This window comes from Dendrobates tinctorius, unplaced genomic scaffold (assembly GCF_039654945.1).
Source record: "Dendrobates tinctorius isolate UK_male_01 unplaced genomic scaffold, ASM3965494v1 ptg000120l, whole genome shotgun sequence".
Taxonomy (NCBI): domain Eukaryota; kingdom Metazoa; phylum Chordata; class Amphibia; order Anura; family Dendrobatidae; genus Dendrobates; species Dendrobates tinctorius.
In genome coordinates, this window is record NW_027361788.1 from 29,210,286 (window position 1) to 29,229,261 (window position 18,976).

The window sequence follows — 18,976 nt, forward strand, 5'->3', positions numbered from 1 at the left end:
CCGGTGGCAGCTGGATGTGATCTGTTGCGGGGTTGCACAGGACAGCTCCGCCATCTGCATAGTGGCCACAAGGGGTATTGCACATTCGCCGACAGCCAGTCTCTTCCTGCACAGCTGTTGGGGTCATTGCTGGAGGGATTTTCTCAAAATCCTAATCATTGGACATGAGTTAGCTTACTGATTGCTCAGGGTTCGACTGCTGGGACCCTCGTGGGAATCGGGCTCTGCAGAGCTGCATCCTGAGTGCAGCCGGCTCAAGCTCCGCTCTATTCATGCTCTATGGGAGCGCAGTGCAGACCCATAGACAGTACATGCAGTGACGGTGGAACGTGCGCAATGTTCCCAGGATCCAGAACCTCAAACTCAGGCTCGATCAGTAACTTATATTTTAGGAATAACCACGTAACAAACCCTGCGCCTGTGTTTCGCCTCTATTCAACAATAATTGTATGCATTCACTGACTGCAAGCAGAAATATTGAACATGGCAGAGAATCAATTCGGCTCCACTTACATCCAGCAGGAAGCCCCCCCCGCCCGGGATGAGCCGCAGGCTGATAATACATTGCAGATGGGGGGCCACCAGCAGCTGAAGCGTTAATGGCGTTTATTGCCCGGTGGGTTGGGGAGCGCAGCTGTGCTGTCCTGGTCTCTTCCCACACACACATGTGGAAACTTCCTTAGTGGTAAACTTCCTGCAGAGACAGAGAGCTCACACACAGAGTGCGCGTCCTCCCCACCTCATCCTGTGCAGAGCGGAGGTGCAGCCCCCAGCCTGGAGCCGCTGCCTGATAACACATCGCTATAGGCGCAGGTCACACACGGCGCGGTTTCTGGCTGGTATCTGTAGTACGTCACAATACCCGTCCTGTCATCCAAATGACCTCCAAACCATAGCTCTGAAAGATGTTTTACCTCGTACTGATCCTGATCTGTGTCCGGGACTGCATTCACAAATATGTGGGCTTCAGAGCTGAAATCTCCCAGCACTGCTTGCTTTTACAGTATCTAGGAAGTGACAGTTTTACAAAATGTGCTGTTAACATGGATGTTAAGTCTGGTGACTAAATCCACATGAATTCTGCACAGAAAAGCAGAAAACTACCTCACCTGAGTGACAGCGGGGCTCGTGTGGCGAACCTCTGCTGGTCAACTTTCAGATCCATGGCCGACATCTGAATTCTGACTGTAGCCTAAAGGGTATCTGACAACAAGCTGCTTGATTATGGTTTCCAGTGATAATCAGTAATGTTGTGCACAGCTCTGAAGTATAATGCAGCATGTAACTCAGGATCAGTAATGTATGTACACAGTGACTGCACCAGCAGAATAGTGAGTGCAGCTCTGGGGTATAATACAGGATGTAACTCAGGATCAGTAATGTATGTACACAGTGACTGCACCAGCAGAATAGTGAGTGCAGCTCTGGAGTATAATACAGGATGTAACTCAGGATCAGTAATGTATGTACACAGTGACTGCACCAGCAGAATAGTGAGTGCAGCTCTGGGGTATAATACAGGATGTAACTCAGGATCAGTAATGTAATGTATGTACACAGTGACTGCACCAGCAGAATAGTGAGTGCAGCTCTGGGGTATAATACAGGATGTAACTCAGGATCAGTAATGTATGTACACAGTGACTGCACCAGCAGAATAGTGAGTGCAGCTCTGGAGTATAATACAGGATGTAACTCAGGATCAGTAATGTATGTACACAGTGACTGCACCAGCAGAATAGTGAGTGCAGCTCTGGGGTATAATACAGGATGTAACTCAGGATCCGTGCAGGATAAGTAATGTAATGTATGTACACAGTGACTGCACCAGCAGAATAGTGAGTGCAGCTCTGGAGTATAATACAGGATGTAACTCAGGATCAGTACAGGATCAGTAATGTAATGTATGTACACAGTGACTGCGCCAGCAGAATAGTGAGTGCAGTTCTGGAGTATAATACAGGATGTAACACAGGATCAGTAATGTATGTACACAGTGACTGCACCAGCAGAATAGTGAGTGCAGCTCTGGGGTATAATACAGGATGTAACTCAGGATCAGTAATGTATGTACACAGTGACTGCACCAGCAGAATAGTGAGTGCAGCTCTGGAGTATAATACACGAGGTAACTCAGGATCAGTACAGGATCAGTAATGTAATATGTGTACACAATTAGTGCACCAGCAGAATAGTGAGTGCAGCTCTGGAGTATAATATAAGATGTAACTCAGGATCAGTACAGGATCAGTAATGTAATGTATGTACACAGTGACTGCACCAGCAGAATAGTTAGTGCAGCTCTGGAGTATAATACAGGAGGTAACTCAGGATCAGTACATGATAGGTAATGTATGTACACAGTGTGTGCAGCTTTGGAGTATAATACAGGATGTAACTCAGGATCAGCAATGTAATGTATGTACACAGTGACTGTACCAGCAGAATAGTGAGTGCAGCTCTGGGGTATAATACAGGATGTAACTCAGGATCAGTACAGGATCAGTAATGTAATGTATGTACACAGTGACTGCACCAGCAGAATAGTGAGTGCAGCTCTGGAGTATAATATAGGATGTAACTCAGGATCAGTACAGGATAAGTAATGTATGTACACAGTGAATGTACCAGCAGAATAGTGAGTGCAGCTTTGGAGTATTATACAAGATGTAACTCAGGATCAGTAATGTAATGTATGTACACAGTGACTGCGCCAGCAGATTAGTGAGTGCAGTTCTGGAGTATAATACACGAGGTAACTCAGGATCAGTACAGGATCAGTAATGTAATATGTGTACACAATTAGTGCACCAGCAGAATAGTGAGTGCAGCTCTGGAGTATAATATAAGATGTAACTCAGGATCAGTACAGGATCAGTAATGTAATGTATGTACACAGTTAGTGCACCAGCAGAATAGTGAGTGCAGCTCTGGAGTATAATATAAGATGTAACTCAGGATCAGTACAGGATCAGTAATGTAATGTATGTACACAGTGACTGCACCAGCAGAATAGTTAGTGCAGCTCTGGGGTATAATACAGGAGGTAACTCAGGATCAGTACATGATAGGTAATGTATGTACACAGTGAGTGCAGCTTTGGAGTATTATACAGGCTGTAACTCAGGATCAGTAATGTAATGTATGTACACAGTGACTGCACCAGCAGAATAGTGAGTGCAGCTCTGGAGTATAGTACAGGAGGTAACTCAGGATCAGTACAGGATATGTAATGTATGTACACAGTGACTGCACCAGCAGAATAGTGAGTGCACCTCTGGGGTATAATACAGGATGTAACTCAGGATCAGTAATGTCTTGTATGTACACAGTGACTGCACCAGCAGAATATTGTGGGCAGCTCTGGAGTATAATACAGGATGTAGCTCAGGATCAGTACAGGATAAGTAATGTAATGTATATACACAGTGACAGCACCAGCAGTATAGTGAGTGCAGCTCTGGAGTATAATACAGGATGTAACTCAGGATCAGTAATGTAATGTATGTACACAGTGACTGCACCAGCAGTATAGTCAGTGCAGCTCTGGAGTATAATACAGGATGTAACTCAGGATCAGTAATGTAATGTATGTACACAGTGACTGCACCAGCAGAATAGTGAGTGCAGCTCTGGAGTATAATACAGGATGTAACTCAGGATCAGTACAGGATCAGTAATGTAATGTATGTACACAGTGACAGCACCAGCAGTATAGTGAGTGCAGCTCTGGAGTATAATACAGGATGTAACTCAGGATCAGCAATGTAATGTATGTACACAGTGACTGTACCAGCAGAATAGTGAGTGCAGCTCTGGGGTATAATACAGGATGTAACTCAGGATCAGTACAGGATCAGTAATGTAATGTATGTACACAGTGACTGCACCAGCAGAATAGTGAGTGCAGCTCTGGAGTATAATATAGGATGTAACTCAGGATCAGTACAGGATAAGTAATGTATGTACACAGTGAATGTACCAGCAGAATAGTGAGTGCAGCTTTGGAGTATTATACAGGATGTAACTCAGGATCAGTAATGTAATGTATGTACACAGTGACTGCGCCAGCAGATTAGTGAGTGCAGTTCTGGAGTATAATACACGAGGTAACTCAGGATCAGTACAGGATCAGTAATGTAATATGTGTACACAATTAGTGCACCAGCAGAATAGTGAGTGCAGCTCTGGAGTATAATACAAGATGTAACTCAGGATCAGTACAGGATCAGTAATGTAATGTATGTACACAGTTAGTGCACCAGCAGAATAGTGAGTGCAGCTCTGGAGTATAATATACGATGTAACTCAGGATCAGTACAGGATCAGTAATGTAATGTATGTACACAGTGACTGCACCAGCAGAATAGTTAGTGCAGCTCTGGGGTATAATACAGGAGGTAACTCAGGATCAGTACATGATAGGTAATGTATGTACACAGTGAGTGCAGCTTTGGAGTATTATACAGGCTGTAACTCAGGATCAGTAATGTAATGTATGTACACAGTGACTGCACCAGCAGAATAGTGAGTGCAGCTCTGGAGTATAGTACAGGAGGTAACTCAGGATCAGTACAGGATATGTAATGTATGTACACAGTGACTGCACCAGCAGAATATTGTGGGCAGCTCTGGAGTATAATACAGGATGTAGCTCAGGATCAGTACAGGATAAGTAATGTAATGTATATACACCGTGACAGCACCAGCAGTATAGTGAGTGCAGCTCTGGAGTATAATACAGGATGTAACTCAGGATCAGTAATGTAATGTATGTACACAGTGACTGCACCAGCAGAATATTGTGGGCAGCTCTGGAGTATAATACAGGATGTAACTCAGGATCAGTAATGTAATATGTGTACACAGTGACTGCACCAGCAGAATAGTGAGTGCAGCTCAGGAGTATAATACAGGATGTAACTCAGGATCAGTAATGTAATGTAATGTATGTACACAGTGACTGCACCAGCAGAACAGTGAGTGCAGCTCTGGGGTATAATACAGGATGTAACTCAGGATCAGTAATGTATGTACACAGTGACTGCACCAGCAGAATATTGTGGGCAGCTCTGGAGTATAATACAGGATGTAACTCAGGATCAGTACAGGATAAGTAATGTAATGTATATACACAGTGACAGCACCAGCAGAATAGTGAGTGCAGCTCTGGAGTATAATACAGGATGTAACTCAGGATCAGTAATGTCTTGTATGTACACAGTGACTGCACCAGCAGAATATTGTGGGCAGCTCTGGAGTATAATACAGGATGTAACTCAGGATCAGTACAGGATAAGTAATGTAATGTATATACACAGTGACAGCACCAGCAGAATAGTGAGTGCAGCTCTGGAGTATAATGCAGGATGTAACTCAGGATCAGTAATGTAATGTGTGTACACAGTGACTGCACCAGCAGAATAGTGAGTGCAGCTCGGGAGTATAATACAGGAGGTAACTCAGGATCAGTACAGGATCGGTAATGTAATGTATGTACACAGTGACTGCACCAGCAGAATAGTGAGTGCAGCTGTGGAGTATAATACAGGATGTAACTCAGGATCAGTAATGTAATGTATGTACACAGTGACTGCACCAGCAGAATAGTGAGTGCAGCTCTGGAGTATAATACAGGATGTAACTCAGGATCAGTAATGTAATGTATGTACACAGTGACTGCACCAGCAGAATAGTGAGTGCAGCTCTGGAGTATTAGGCTGCGTGCACACGCTGCGGATTCCGCTGCGTTTCCACAGCGGTTTTGGCCGCTGCGGACCCGCAGCAGTTTTAGCTGCGGTGTACAGTACCATTCAAATGAATGGGAATAAAAAACCGCTGTGCCGACGCTGCGGAAAAATCCGCGCGGATTTGCTGCGGTTTTGAATCCGCAGAAAGAATTGCATGTCAATTCTTTCTGCGGAAACCGCTGCGGGTTCCTATCTCCACCATTGTGGAGATAGTGAATCCGCAGGACCAAGCCGCAGATAATCCGCAGGTCTTTGGACCTGCGGATTATCTGCGGTTTTTGCAAAATCCGTGCGGATTAATCCGCAGCGGATTCCGCAGCGTGTGCACGTACCCTAATACAGGATGTAACTCAGGATCAGTAATGTAATATATGTACACACTGACTGCTCCAGCAGAATAGTGAGTGCAGCTCTGGGGTATAATACAGGATGTAACTCAGGATCAGTACAGGATCAGTAATGTAATGTATGTACACAGTGACTGCACCAGCAGAATAGTGAGTGCAGCTCTGGAGTATAGTACAGGAGGTAACTCAGGATCAGTACAGGGTCAGTAATGTAATGTATGTACACAGTGACTGCACCAGCAGAATATTGTGGGCAGCTCTGGAGTATAATACAGGATGTAGATTTGTGTTTTTTTTTCTTTTTGGGCCTCTTGACTACCTGTCCTTCCTTGCCTGCTCTGTTTCTCTATACTGCTGTGTTTTCTAACTAGGATTGTCCCTTTATTTCTTGCAGTGTCTGGAGAAGTTTCCTGTAATTCAGCATTTTAAATTTGGCAGCCTGCTCTCCATTCAGCCTGTCAAGTCGTAAGAATCGCCGGTGGTGGAGCGGAGAACCCTCTGCCTCTAGATACAAGCCCTCTCTGCCATTCTCTCTCTCTCTCTTCCTTCCCAGCCACTTTTCTCATCCACGTTGTCCCATCTGCTGGGGAGAAAGGAGGGATTTGGCCCTTTGTCATTTGCGGAGGTGGAGAGAGTAGTTAATATTTTGGAATTAGCACTAGAATTTAATATATGGCACTTGTCGCCATGTTTGTATGGATTGGGGGATGTCGTTGGTATTTTAGTGTTTAGCAGAACTTTTGGGGCAGCAGATGAAATGATCCAGGGGAAGGTTGGGTGTAGGATATTGATGTGACAAGTTGCTTCCCTGCTCTCTTCACCTCTATTAATGACCAGTAAGGAGACCGCCCCGTGTAGACATGGTTTCCTTAAATTTGGCACTGCAGCTCAGCCTGCATAAAGGGTTAATGCCAATAAAATCTTAAGACCCTCATGTTGGGTTTGTTATTTAATCGTGTAATTATTTGTGCATTTAAAGGGACAAAGCTGCAATGCCCAGCACAGCCACTACTGAACGTATGGCGCTGTATGATGAGCTGACTGCATGAGTATGGGGAGTCCGGACCACACCAGTCGTCAATTCTATAAATCTGGATAGCCTCTTTAAAAGTGAAACTGTTTTATAGTGAATTTAAAAGTTTTCTGAGTTTATGCAAATCTTAAAGGGGTTGTCCAGAATGACTTATTACATTATTACATGTATAGGGGCTGAACTTCAGCTGCACAGTGTACATGGGGCTGCAGTCAGCCATGGAGGTGGGATATAAGAAGTGGCTAAACAAAGTAGTAAGAGGGGCAATTAACAGTAAAAAGAAAGCATTTAAACTACTAAAGCAGGATGGCAACATTGAAGCTCTAAAAACTATAGGGAGAAAAATACTTTATCTAAAAAAATAATTAAAGCTGCCAAAAAGGAAACAGAGAAGCACATTATTAAGGAGAGTAAAACTAATCCCAAGCTGTTCTTCAACTATATCAATAGTAAAAGACTCAAAAGTGAAAGTGTAGGCCCCTTGTAAAATTGTGAGGAAAGTATGGTTGTAGATGATGAGGAAAAAGCTAATATATTAAACACCTTCTTCTCCACGGTATTCACGGTGGAAAATGAAATGCTAGGTAAAATGCCGAGAGACAAAGAAAACCCTATATTAACCCCTTAAGGGTGGTTTGCACATTAATGACCAGGCCAATTTTTACAATTCTGACCACTGTCCCTTTATGAGGTAATAACTCTGAAACGCTTCCATGGATCCCGGTGATTCTGACATTGTTTTCTCGTGACATATTGTACTTCATGTTAGTGGTAAAATTTCATTCATATAACTTGTGTTTATTTGTGAAAAAAACAAATTTGGCGAAAATTTCGCAATTTTCCAACTTTGAATTTTTATGCCCTTAAATCACAGAGATAAGGCACACAAAAAACTTGATAAGTAACATTTCCCACATGTTTACTTTACATCAGCACAATATTGGAACCAAAATTTTTTTTTGTTAGGAAGTTATAAGGGTTAAAAATTGACCAGCGATTTCTCATTTTTGCAACACCATTTTATTTTTACGGACCACATCACATTTGAAGCCACTTTGAGGGGTCTATATGATAGAAAATACCCAAAAGTGACACCATTCTAAAAACTGCACCCCTTAAGGTGCTCAAAACCACATTCAAGAAGTTTATTAACCCTTTAGGTGCGTCACAGGAATTTTTTGAATATTTAAAAAAAAAAAAAATGAACATTTAACTTTTTTTCACTAAAAAAAATACTTCAGGTTCAATTTTTTTTATTTTACCAAGGGTAACAGGAGAAATTGGACTGCAAAAGTTATTGTGCAATTTGTCCTGAGTACGCTGATACCTGATATGTGGGGGGGAACCACTGTTTCGGCGCATGGCAGACCTCAGCAGGGAAGGAGCGTCGTTTGACTTTTTCAATGCAAAATTGGCTGGAATTCAGATCGGACGCCATGTCGTGTTTGGAGAGCCCCTGATGTACCTAAACAGTGGAAACCCCCCCCAAGTGACCCCATTTTGGAAACTAGACCCCCCAAGGAACTTATCTAGATGTTTGGTGAGAACTTTGAACCCACAAGGGCTTCACAGAAGTTTATAACGTACAGCGGTACAATTAAAAAATCATATTTTTTCCACAAAAATGATCTTTTCACCCCCAATTTTTATTTTTCCAAGGGTAACAGGACCCTAAAAGTTATTGTGCAATTTGTCCTGAGTACGCTGATATCCCATATGTGGGTGTAAATGACTATTTGGGCGCATGGCAGAGCTCGGAAGGGAAGCAGCGCCATTTGACGTTTTTGGCTGGAATTGAGATCGGACACCATGTCGCGTTTGGAAAGCCCCTGATGTACCAAAACAGTGGAAACCCCCCACAAACGACACCATTTTGGAAACTAGACCCCCCAAGGAACTTATCTAGATGTGTGGTGAGCACTTTGAACCCCCCCAGTGCTTCACAGAAGTTTATAACGCCCGGGCGTGAAAATAAAAAAAATCGTATTTTTTCCACAAACATGATCTTTTAGTCACCAATTTTTTTCATTTTCCCAAGGGTACAAGGAGAAATTGGACCCCAAAAGTTGTTGTCCAATTTGTCCTGAGTACGCTGATACCTCATATGTGGGAGAAAGCTACTGTATGGGCACACGTCGGGGCTCGGAAGGGAAGTAGTGACGTTTTGGAATGCAGACTTTGATGGATTGGTCTGCGGGTGTCATGTGCGTTTGGAGAGCCCCTGATGTACCTAAACTATTGAAACTCCCCACAAGTGACCCCATTTTGGAAACTAGACCCCCCACGGAACTTATCTAGATGTGTTGTGAGCACTTTGAACCCCCAAGTGCTTCACAGAAGTTTATAACGCCTGGGCGTGAAAATAAAAAAATTTTTTTTTCCACAAAAATGATATTTTTGCCCCCAATTTTTTATTTTCCTAAGGGTAACAGGAGAAATTGGACCCCAAAAGTTGTTTTGCAATTTGTCCTTAGTATGCTGATACCCTATATGTGGGGGTAAAGCACTGTTTGGGCGCATGGCAGAGCTTGGAAGGGAAGGAGCACCATTTGACTTTTTCAACGCAGAATTGGCTGGAATTGAGATCAGACGCCATGTTGCATTTGGAGAGCACCTGATGTGCCCAAACAGTGGAAACCCCCCCAATTATAACTCCAACCCTAACCCCAACACACCCCTAACCCGAGTCCTAACCCTAGCCCTAACCCTAACGAGAAAATGGAAATATATACATTTTTTTAATTTTATTATTTTTCCCCAACTAAGGGGGTGATAACGGAGGGTTTGATTTAGTATTTATGGCGGCTTTTATTTTTGGCAGCTGTCATACGCCAAAAGACGCTTTTTATTGTAAAAATAGTTTTTTCATCACCACATAATGAGAGCTATAATTTTTCCGTATTTTGACCCACCGAGTCATGTGAAGTCTTATTTTTTGCGGGACAAGTTGACGTTTTTATTGGTACCATTTTCGGGCACGTGACATTTTTTGATCGCTTTTTATTCCAATTTTAGAGACGCAGAATGAACAAAATCCAGCGTTTCATGAATTTCTTTTGGGGGGGTGCGTTTACACCGTTCCGCGTGCGGTAAAATTGATAAAGCGGTTTTATTCTTTGGGTCAGTACGGTTACAGCGATACCTCATTTAGGTCGTTTTTTTATGTTTTGTCGGTTTTTTGCAATGAAAACTATTTTATATAAAAAATAATTATTTTTGCATCGCTTTATTCTGCGAGCTATAACTTTTTTATTTTTTTGCGGATGATGCTGTATGGCAGCTCGTTTTTTGCGGGACAAGATGACGTTTTCAGCGGTATCATGGATATTTATATGTATCTTTTTGATCGCGCGTTATTGCACTTTTTGTTCAGTGGTATGATAATAAATCATTATTTTTTGCTTTTTTTTTATTTTTTAAGGGGTTCGTTAAAGGGGTTAACTAATGGGACAGTTTTATAGGGCGAGTCGTTACGGATGCGGCGATACCAAATACGTGTACTTTTATTTATTTATTTTTATTTTAAAAAAATGAATTTATTGGGGAATATTTTTTTACTAATTTATTTAGCGATTTTTTTTTTTAAAATTATTTTTACACTTTTTTTTTTTTTTTTTTTTACTTTATTACATTGTCCCAGGTGGGACATCACTGTCCTGTGACAGATCGCTGATCTATCACATCACAGATCACTGTGACAGATCAGCAATCTGTCACAGGCAGTTCTGCAGACTTCCTCATGACTGCGCTTTGCAGGCAGTGAGGAAGTCAGCTCCCTACAGGCCCCCGTCGCCATCTTGGATCCAGGGGCCTGTAGGGAAGGAGCCCCCCGCAGCAGCGCTGCACATTGCGCTGCCGTGGGGGGCTCAGGGAAGCAAGGAGGGAGCCCCCTCCCTGCCGATGCTTCCCTTTAACCCCCGGTACACCGCGATCATGTTTGATCGCAGTGTAGAAGGGGTTAACGTGTCGGGGGCGGTCTGTGACCGCCCCTGACACATTGTGCCGGGTGTCAGCTGTGATAATCGGCTGACACCCGGCCGCGATCAGCGGCGCTCACCACGTGGGCGCCGCTGATCGCATTAGACGTACTATCCCGTCCCTGGGAATTAAGTACCAGGGCACATGGACGGGATAGTACGTCTAATGGCAGAAAGGGGTTAAGGGTCAGCAATCTAACCCAAGAAGAGGTGCAAAACCGGCTCAATAAGATTAAAGTAGATAAATCTCTGGGTCCGGATGGCATACACCCACGAGTACTAAGAGAACTAAGTAATGTAATAGACAAACCGTTATTTCTTATATTTAGAGACTCTATAGCGACGGGGTCTGTTCCGCAGGACTGGCGCATAGCAAATGTGGTACCAATATTCAAAAAGGGCTCTAAATGTGAACCTGGAAATTATAGGCCAGTAAGTCTAACCCCTATTGTTGGTAAAATATTTGAAGGGTTTCTGAGGGAAGTTATTCTGGATTATCTCAATGAGATTAACTGTTTAACTCCATATCAGCATGGGTCTATGAGGAATCGCTCCTGTCAAACCAATCCAATCAGTTTTTATGAAGAGGTAAGCTATAGACTGGACCAAGGTGAGTCATTGGATGTGGTATATCTTGATTTTTCCAAAGCGTTTGATACCGTGCCACACAAGAGGTTGGTACACAAAATGAGAATGCTGGGTCTGGGGGAAAATGTGTGTAAATGGGTAACTGGCTTAGTGATAGAAAGCACAGGGTGGTTATAAATGGTATATTCTCTATCTGGGTCGCTGTGACCAGTGGGGTACCACAGGGGTCGGTGTTGGGACCTATTCTCTTCAACATATGAAGCTCTGGCAAAAATTAAGAGACCACTGCAAAATGTTCAGTTTGTCTGATTTTTCTCTTTGTATGTTTTTAAGTAAAATGTAAATTGCTCTTTTATTCTATAAAACTACTGACAACCTCTCCGAATTTCCATGCCCTAAATTTTGTATTTATTTTCAGAAATGAGAAATGAGAAATGGTCAAAATAACAAAAAATGCAGTGCCTGCAGACCTGAAATAATGCTAAGAAAACAAGTTCAGAATCATTTAGAAACAACAATACTAATGTCTTAACTCAGGAAGAGTTCAGAAGTCAATATTTTGTGGAATAACCATGATTTTTAATCACAGCTTTCATGCGTCTTGGCATGCTTTCCACCAGTCTGTCACACTGCTTTTGGGTGACCTTATGCCACTCCTGGTACACAAATGTAAGCAGTTCTTCTTTGTTTGATGGCTTGTGACTATCCATCTTTTGATTACATTCCAGAGCTTTTCAATGGGGTTCAGGTTTGGAGATTGGGCTGCCCATGACAGAGATTTGATATGGTGGTCCTTCATCCACACATTGATTGACCTAGCTGTGTGGCATGGCGCATTGTCCTGCTGGAAAAACCAGTCCTCAGAGTTGGGGAACATTGCCTGAGCAGAAGGAATCAACTGTTTTTCCAGGATAACCTTGTATGCAGCTTGATTCCTACGTCCTTCGCAAATATTAACCTGCCCAATTCCAGCCTTGCTGAAGAATCCCCAGATCATCACTGAACCTCCACCAAATTTCACAGTGGGTGCAAGACACTGTGGCTTGTACGCCTCTCCAGGTCTCCATCTAACCATTAGACGACCAGGTGTTGAGCAAAGCTGAAAATTAGACTCAGAGAAGATTACCTTTCTCCAGTCCTCTATGGTCCAATCCTTATGGTCTTTGGCAAACTTCAGCCTGGCTCTCCTTTGCTTCTCATTGATGAAAGGCTTTTTTCTAGCTTTACATGACTTCAGCCCTGCCTCTAGGAGCCTGTTACGAACTGTTCTTGCCCTGCACTTAACCCCAGCTGCCATTTGCCATTGCTTTTGTAGGTCACTTGATGTCATCTTGCGGTTGCTGAGGGACATTCAAATAAGATGACAGTCATCCCGGTCAGTGGAGAGTCTTTTTCGCCCTCTGCCAGAGTCTGTAGCTTCATTGTCCCCAATGTCTGCTGCTTGACCTTGTTGTAATGGACTGCCGCCTTAGAAATTTTAAGGATGGAGGCAACATGACTCTCACTGTATCCCTCTGCTAGTAAAACCAGAATGGTGCACTTCTTTTCCTCACTCAAGACTTTTCAACTCCTTTGGCATTGTTAAAAGTTATTTTTTCATTCCTATTACTTTTGGGATATTACTAGCACTTGTTTTCCATCAAGCTTGTCCTATTGCAAGAGGATTGTAAACACCACATCAGGGTTTTTTTTTTTTATACCTTCCTTTTTTAAATAAGATTTGATTCATGTGACTACCTAATCAGAAGCACATTAAGTAGAATGAGGTGTACTCTGGTTGGAATTCATCTGACACTGGAATGGAATGGCTGTCAGACATGGAGAGAAGTTGATTTTTATAAAACTGTGTAGTGGTCTCTTAATTTTTGCCAGAGCTGTATTTATTAATGATCTGGTAGAAGGTTTACACAGTATATTTGCAGATGATACAAAACTATGTAAAGCAGTCAATTCAAGAGAAGATAGTATTCTGCTACAGATAGATCTGGATAAGTTGGAAGATTGGGCCGAAAGGTGGCAGATGCGGTTTAACAATGCTAAATGTAAGGTTATACACATGGCAAGAAGGAATCAATATCACTATTACGCACTGAACGGGAAACCACAGGGTAAATCTGACATGGAGAAGGACTTGGGGATCCTAGTTAATGATAAACTTACCTGTAGCAGCCAGTGCCAGGCAGCGGCTGCCAAGGCAAACAGATTTTTTTGGGGTGGATTAAAAGAGGTCTGGATACACATGATGAGCGCATTATACTGCCTCTGTACAAATCCCTGGTTAGACCGCACATGAAATACTGTATACAGTTTTGGGCACCGGTGTTCAGGAAGGATATAATGGAACTAGAGCGAGTACAAAGGAGGGCAACAAAATTAATAAAGGGGATTGGGGAACTACAATACCCAGAGAGATTAGCAAAATTAGGATTATTTAGTCTAGAAAAAAGACGACTGTGGGGCGGTCTAATAACCATGTATAAGTATATAAGGGGACAATACAAATATCTCTCCGAGGATCTGTTTATAGCAAGGAAGGTAATGGTCACAAGGGGGCATTCCCTGCGTCTGGAGGAGAGAAGGTTTGTCTACCAGCATAGAAGAGGATTCCTTACTGTTAGGGCAGTGAGAATGTGGAATTCCTTGCCTGAGGAGGTGGTGATGGCAAACTCAGTCGAGGGGTTCAAGAGAGGCCTGGATGTCTTCCTGGAGCGTAACAATATTGTATCTTACAGTGATTAGGGTCTTTAGAAGGACGTAGATCTGGGGATTTATTCTGACGGAATATAGGCTCAACTGGATGGACAAATGTCTTTTTTTCGGCCTTACTAACTATGTTACTATGTTAGGTAATGGAGGTGGAAAGTAAAATGGCCACATAAATAGTGTTCAGCAAAAAGATAAGTCAGACCCTGGTTTATTGTCCATAGCAGCCGGACTCGGGCAGTGCAAACTTTCTCTGCTGTCATCTTGGCTGCTTTTGGGGGTCACAAGGCCCTCTTGAGAAGCATTATGAAGTTATTATTATGCATTTATATAGCACCATTTATTCCATGGCGCTTTACATGTGAAAGGGGCAAATATAGACAAGTACAATAAACATGTGCAAGACAAGGGACACACAAGTACATAAGGAGAGGGGACCCTGCCCGCGAGGGCTCACAGTCTTCAGGGAATGGGTGAGGATACACTAGGAGAGGGTAGAGCTGGTCGTGCTGCGGTTCAGTAGACTGAGGATCACTGCAGGCTCTTTTTGAAGGTTTCCGTCGTAGGGGAAAGTCTGATGCGTTGGGGTAGAGAGTTCCAGAGTATGGGGGAAGCACAGGAGAAGTCTTGTATGCGGTTGTGTGAAGAAGAGACAAGAGGGGAGACCATGATTTTGTGGGGGTGCTGTAATCACAGGAGGCGACTGGGAAGCCGGCATTTGAGTGGTGGCAGACATTCTTGCTTGGTAATTCCTCCCCCAATGTATGAAGTCTAGACAATCGCCCATGAATTCTAGTTCCCCGTACACATTAGACCACAGTCCTCTGAACCTGCTGATATCTGCAGGATGCAATTGTTGCAAACCCTCAGATGTGAACTGGATAAAGTCTGTACATTTTTAGCCTATAAATGAGAATAATTTCATTCACCAACAGCAGAAATCTTGGTGAAGCAATCAGATAAAGCAGGAAAAATGCATTAAATGGGACTTATAGTCCTAAGATGGGGGTAGTGGAGAACAGACACGCACATCAGTCCGTGGTCTCTGCTCTCTCATGATTCTCGGGGAATTGCACCACTGGTAATTTTTCGTCACGTTGGGCTTGGAAATTGCAGTGCTTCGGTTTCATCCTGCAGGACTCCCCATTGTTACCCTGTAGGAGCCATCAGCACAGAATACAAAGGCCCAGTGCAGCGGCTAGTCTTCCTATATGAGGCTGCCATGATGTGCAAAGAAACTGTGTGTGGCTGACAGTAGGCAGGTTCCCTTCCTGGGCGCCCCACTAATTCCTACACACACAGGACGTGGGGGGCTGTGACTGGGTTAGTGGATGATCACTCACCAGCATATCTCCAATATATGATGATCCACGAGGAATCTGCAGCCATATAAGAGAGGGATTAGATATGTAGGATGGCATGGGAGTCTCCTACTGAAAACAATGTCAGACATTCCCCATGTTTCCCATATATACAGATGCATCTCACAAAATTAGAATATCATGAAAAGGTTAATTTATTTCAGTTCTTCAATACAAAAAGTGAAACTTATATATTATATAGAGTCATTACAGAGTGATCTACTTCAAGTGTTTAATTCTGTTACTGTTGATGATTATGGCTTACAGCCAATGAGAACCCAAAAGTCATTATCTCAGTAAATTAGAATACTTTATAACACCAGCTTAAAGAATGATTTTAAAATCTGAAATGTTGCCCTACTGAAATGTATGTTCAGTAAATGCACTCAATACTTGGTCGGGGCTCCTATTGCATCAATTACTGCATCAATGCAGCGTGGCATGGAGGCGATCAGCCTGTGGCACTGCTGAGGTGTTATGGAAGCCCAGGTTGCTTTGATAGCAGCCTTCAGCTCGTCTGCATTGTTGGGTCTGGTGTCTCATCTTCCTCTTGACAATACCCTATAGATTCTCTATGGGGTTAAGGTCAGGCGAGTTTGCTGGCCAATCATGCACAGTGATACTGTTGTTTGGCAGTGCGGACAGGTGCTAAGTCCTGCTGGAGAATGACATTTCCATCTCCAAAAAGCTTGTCAGCAGAGGGAAGCATGAATTGCTCTAAAATTCCCTGGTAGACGGCTGCTCTGACTTTGGTCCTGATAACACACCTTGGACCTATACCAGCAGATGACATGGCTCCCCAAACCATCACTGATTGTGGAATCTTCACAAACTTCTAATTTACTGAGATAATGACTTTTAGGTTTTCATTGGCTGTAAGCCATAATCATCAACATTAACAGAAATAAACACTTGACATAGATCACTCTGTTTGTAATGACTCTATATAATATATGAGTTTTACTTTTTGTATTGAAGAACTGAAATAAATTAACTTTTTGATGATATTCTAATTTTGTACCTGTACTGCTCGGATTCCTTGGCCGACCACTGCGCCAGCCATCCTCAATGTTGCCTGTTTCTCGGTATTCTCAATGCTGAGAATACTTATCCATCATGTAATACCATCAGTGAGGCATCTTAATAGCCCCAACAGTATTCTGCAGCAGGACAACGACCCCCAACATCCAGCCACTGTCATTAAGAATGAGCGGTCCTGAAGGTGATGATCCCTGACCTCACATCATCCAGTCTGTCTGGGATCACGGATTTGCACAAGTGACATCCACAGAAGATCTGGGGTAAGTTCTCCAAGATGTTTGGTACAACCTCCTGCCGAGTTCCTTCAAAAACTGTAATCGAAAAGAAGTGATGAAGGCAAATGGCGGTCACTAAAGACTGATGGGGTTTATATTTCTCTTTTCATGATTCACTTTGTAATTTAACTGCAGCATTTTTGCCACCAAACCAGTCTAACACTTCTGCACAGTACTGAGAGGTAAACTTTTAAGCTTTTCCTTTTTATACACTTCTTAGCAAGCAGTCTGACAACTGATATGGCCGCCCGCAGGGGTTGTCACTCAGCTTCCATAGAGCCCTAAATGGGAAAGCTGTCCCACTATACTGTACTTCAGTGAAATGTTGTTTTTTGTTGCGGTTGTCACTCAGATCAATGAATAAACATCAGGAACACATGGCTTACACGGCTCTTCACAGTTCCTACTGTTAACCTAAACAAATAAGTAAGAGGAGCAACAAAAGTGGCAAAATCTTGAAATATAGAGGCAAAGTCCATATTTGCATACGCTGTGAAGTCATTTACAATGTCTGTGAGCAATCACACAAAGAGCTGGACTCATGGACTGAGTGAGATCATGCGGCTAGGTCTACATAAAAAGTGGGAACGTTGCACTACTTATTAGTGAGCCTGTAGTATACTCCAGAGCTGCACTCACTATTCTGCTGGTGCAGTCACTGTGTACATACATTACTGATCCTGTACTGATCCTGAGTTACATCCTGTATTATACTCCAGAGCTGCACTCACTATTCTGCTGGTGCAGTCACTGTGTACATACATTACATTACTGATCCTGTACGGATCCTGAGTTACATGCTGTATTATACCCCAGAGCTGCACTCACTATTCTGCTGATGCAGTCACTGTGTACATACATTACATTACTGATCCTGAACTAATCCTGAGTTACATCCTGTATTCTACTCCAGAGCTGCACTCACTATTCTGCTGGTGCAGTCACTGTGTACATACATTACATTACTGATCCTGTACGGATCCTGAGTTACATCCTGTATTATACCACAGAGCTGCACTCTCTTTTCTGCTGGTGCAGTCACTGTGTACAAACATTACATTACTGATCCTGAGTTACATGTTGTATTATACTCCAGAGCTGCACTCACTATTCTGCTGGTGCAGTCACTGTGTACATACCTTACATTACTGATCCTGTACGGATCCTGAGTTACATGCTGTATTATACCCCAGAGCTGCACTAACTATTCTGCTGATGCAGACACTGTGTACATACATTACATTACTGATCCTGAGTTACATCCTGTATTATACCCCAGAGCTGCACTCACTATTCTGCTGGTGCAGTCACTGTGTACATACATTACTGATCCTGAGTTACATCCTGTATTATACTCCAGAGCTGCACTCACTATTCTGCTGGTGCAGTCACTATGTACATACATTACATTACTGATCCTGTACGGATCCTGAGTTACATGCTGTATTATACCCCAGAGCTGCACTAACTATTCTGCTGATGCAGACACTGTGTACATACATTACATTACTGATCCTGAGTTACATCCTGTATTATACTCCAGAGCTGCACTCACTATTCTGCTGGTGCAGTCACTGTGTACATACCTTACATTACTGATCCTGTACGGATCCTGAGTTACATGCTGTATTATACCCCAGAGCTGCACTAACTATTCTGCTGATGCAGACACTGTGTACATACATTACATTACTGATCCTGAGTTACATCCTGTATTATACACCAGAGATGCACTCACTATTCTGCTGGTGAAGTCACTGTGTACATACATTACTGATCCTGAGTTACATCCTGTATTATACTCCAGAGCTGCACTCACTATTCTGCTGGTGCAGTCACTATGTACATACATTACATTACTGATCCTGTACGGATCCTGAGTTACATCCTGTATTATACTC

At 42.9% G+C, this 18,976-nt stretch overlaps 1 protein-coding gene across 4 annotated transcripts in view; it reads left to right on the top strand.

Annotated features, from left to right (window-relative positions):
* PTPA (protein phosphatase 2 phosphatase activator) overlaps positions 1–7,045 on the top strand; it is a 62,792-nt gene extending 55,747 nt beyond the window's left edge. For all 4 annotated transcript variants that reach the window (XM_073541017.1, XM_073541016.1, XM_073541019.1 and 1 more), the window contains exon 10: positions 6,492–7,045. In XM_073541017.1, coding sequence (XP_073397118.1) covers positions 6,492–6,566 — 75 coding nt within the window. In that variant the 3' untranslated portion in view covers positions 6,567–7,045. The remainder of the gene's footprint in view (positions 1–6,491) is intronic.
* Positions 7,046–18,976: the final 11,931 nt, after the last annotated feature.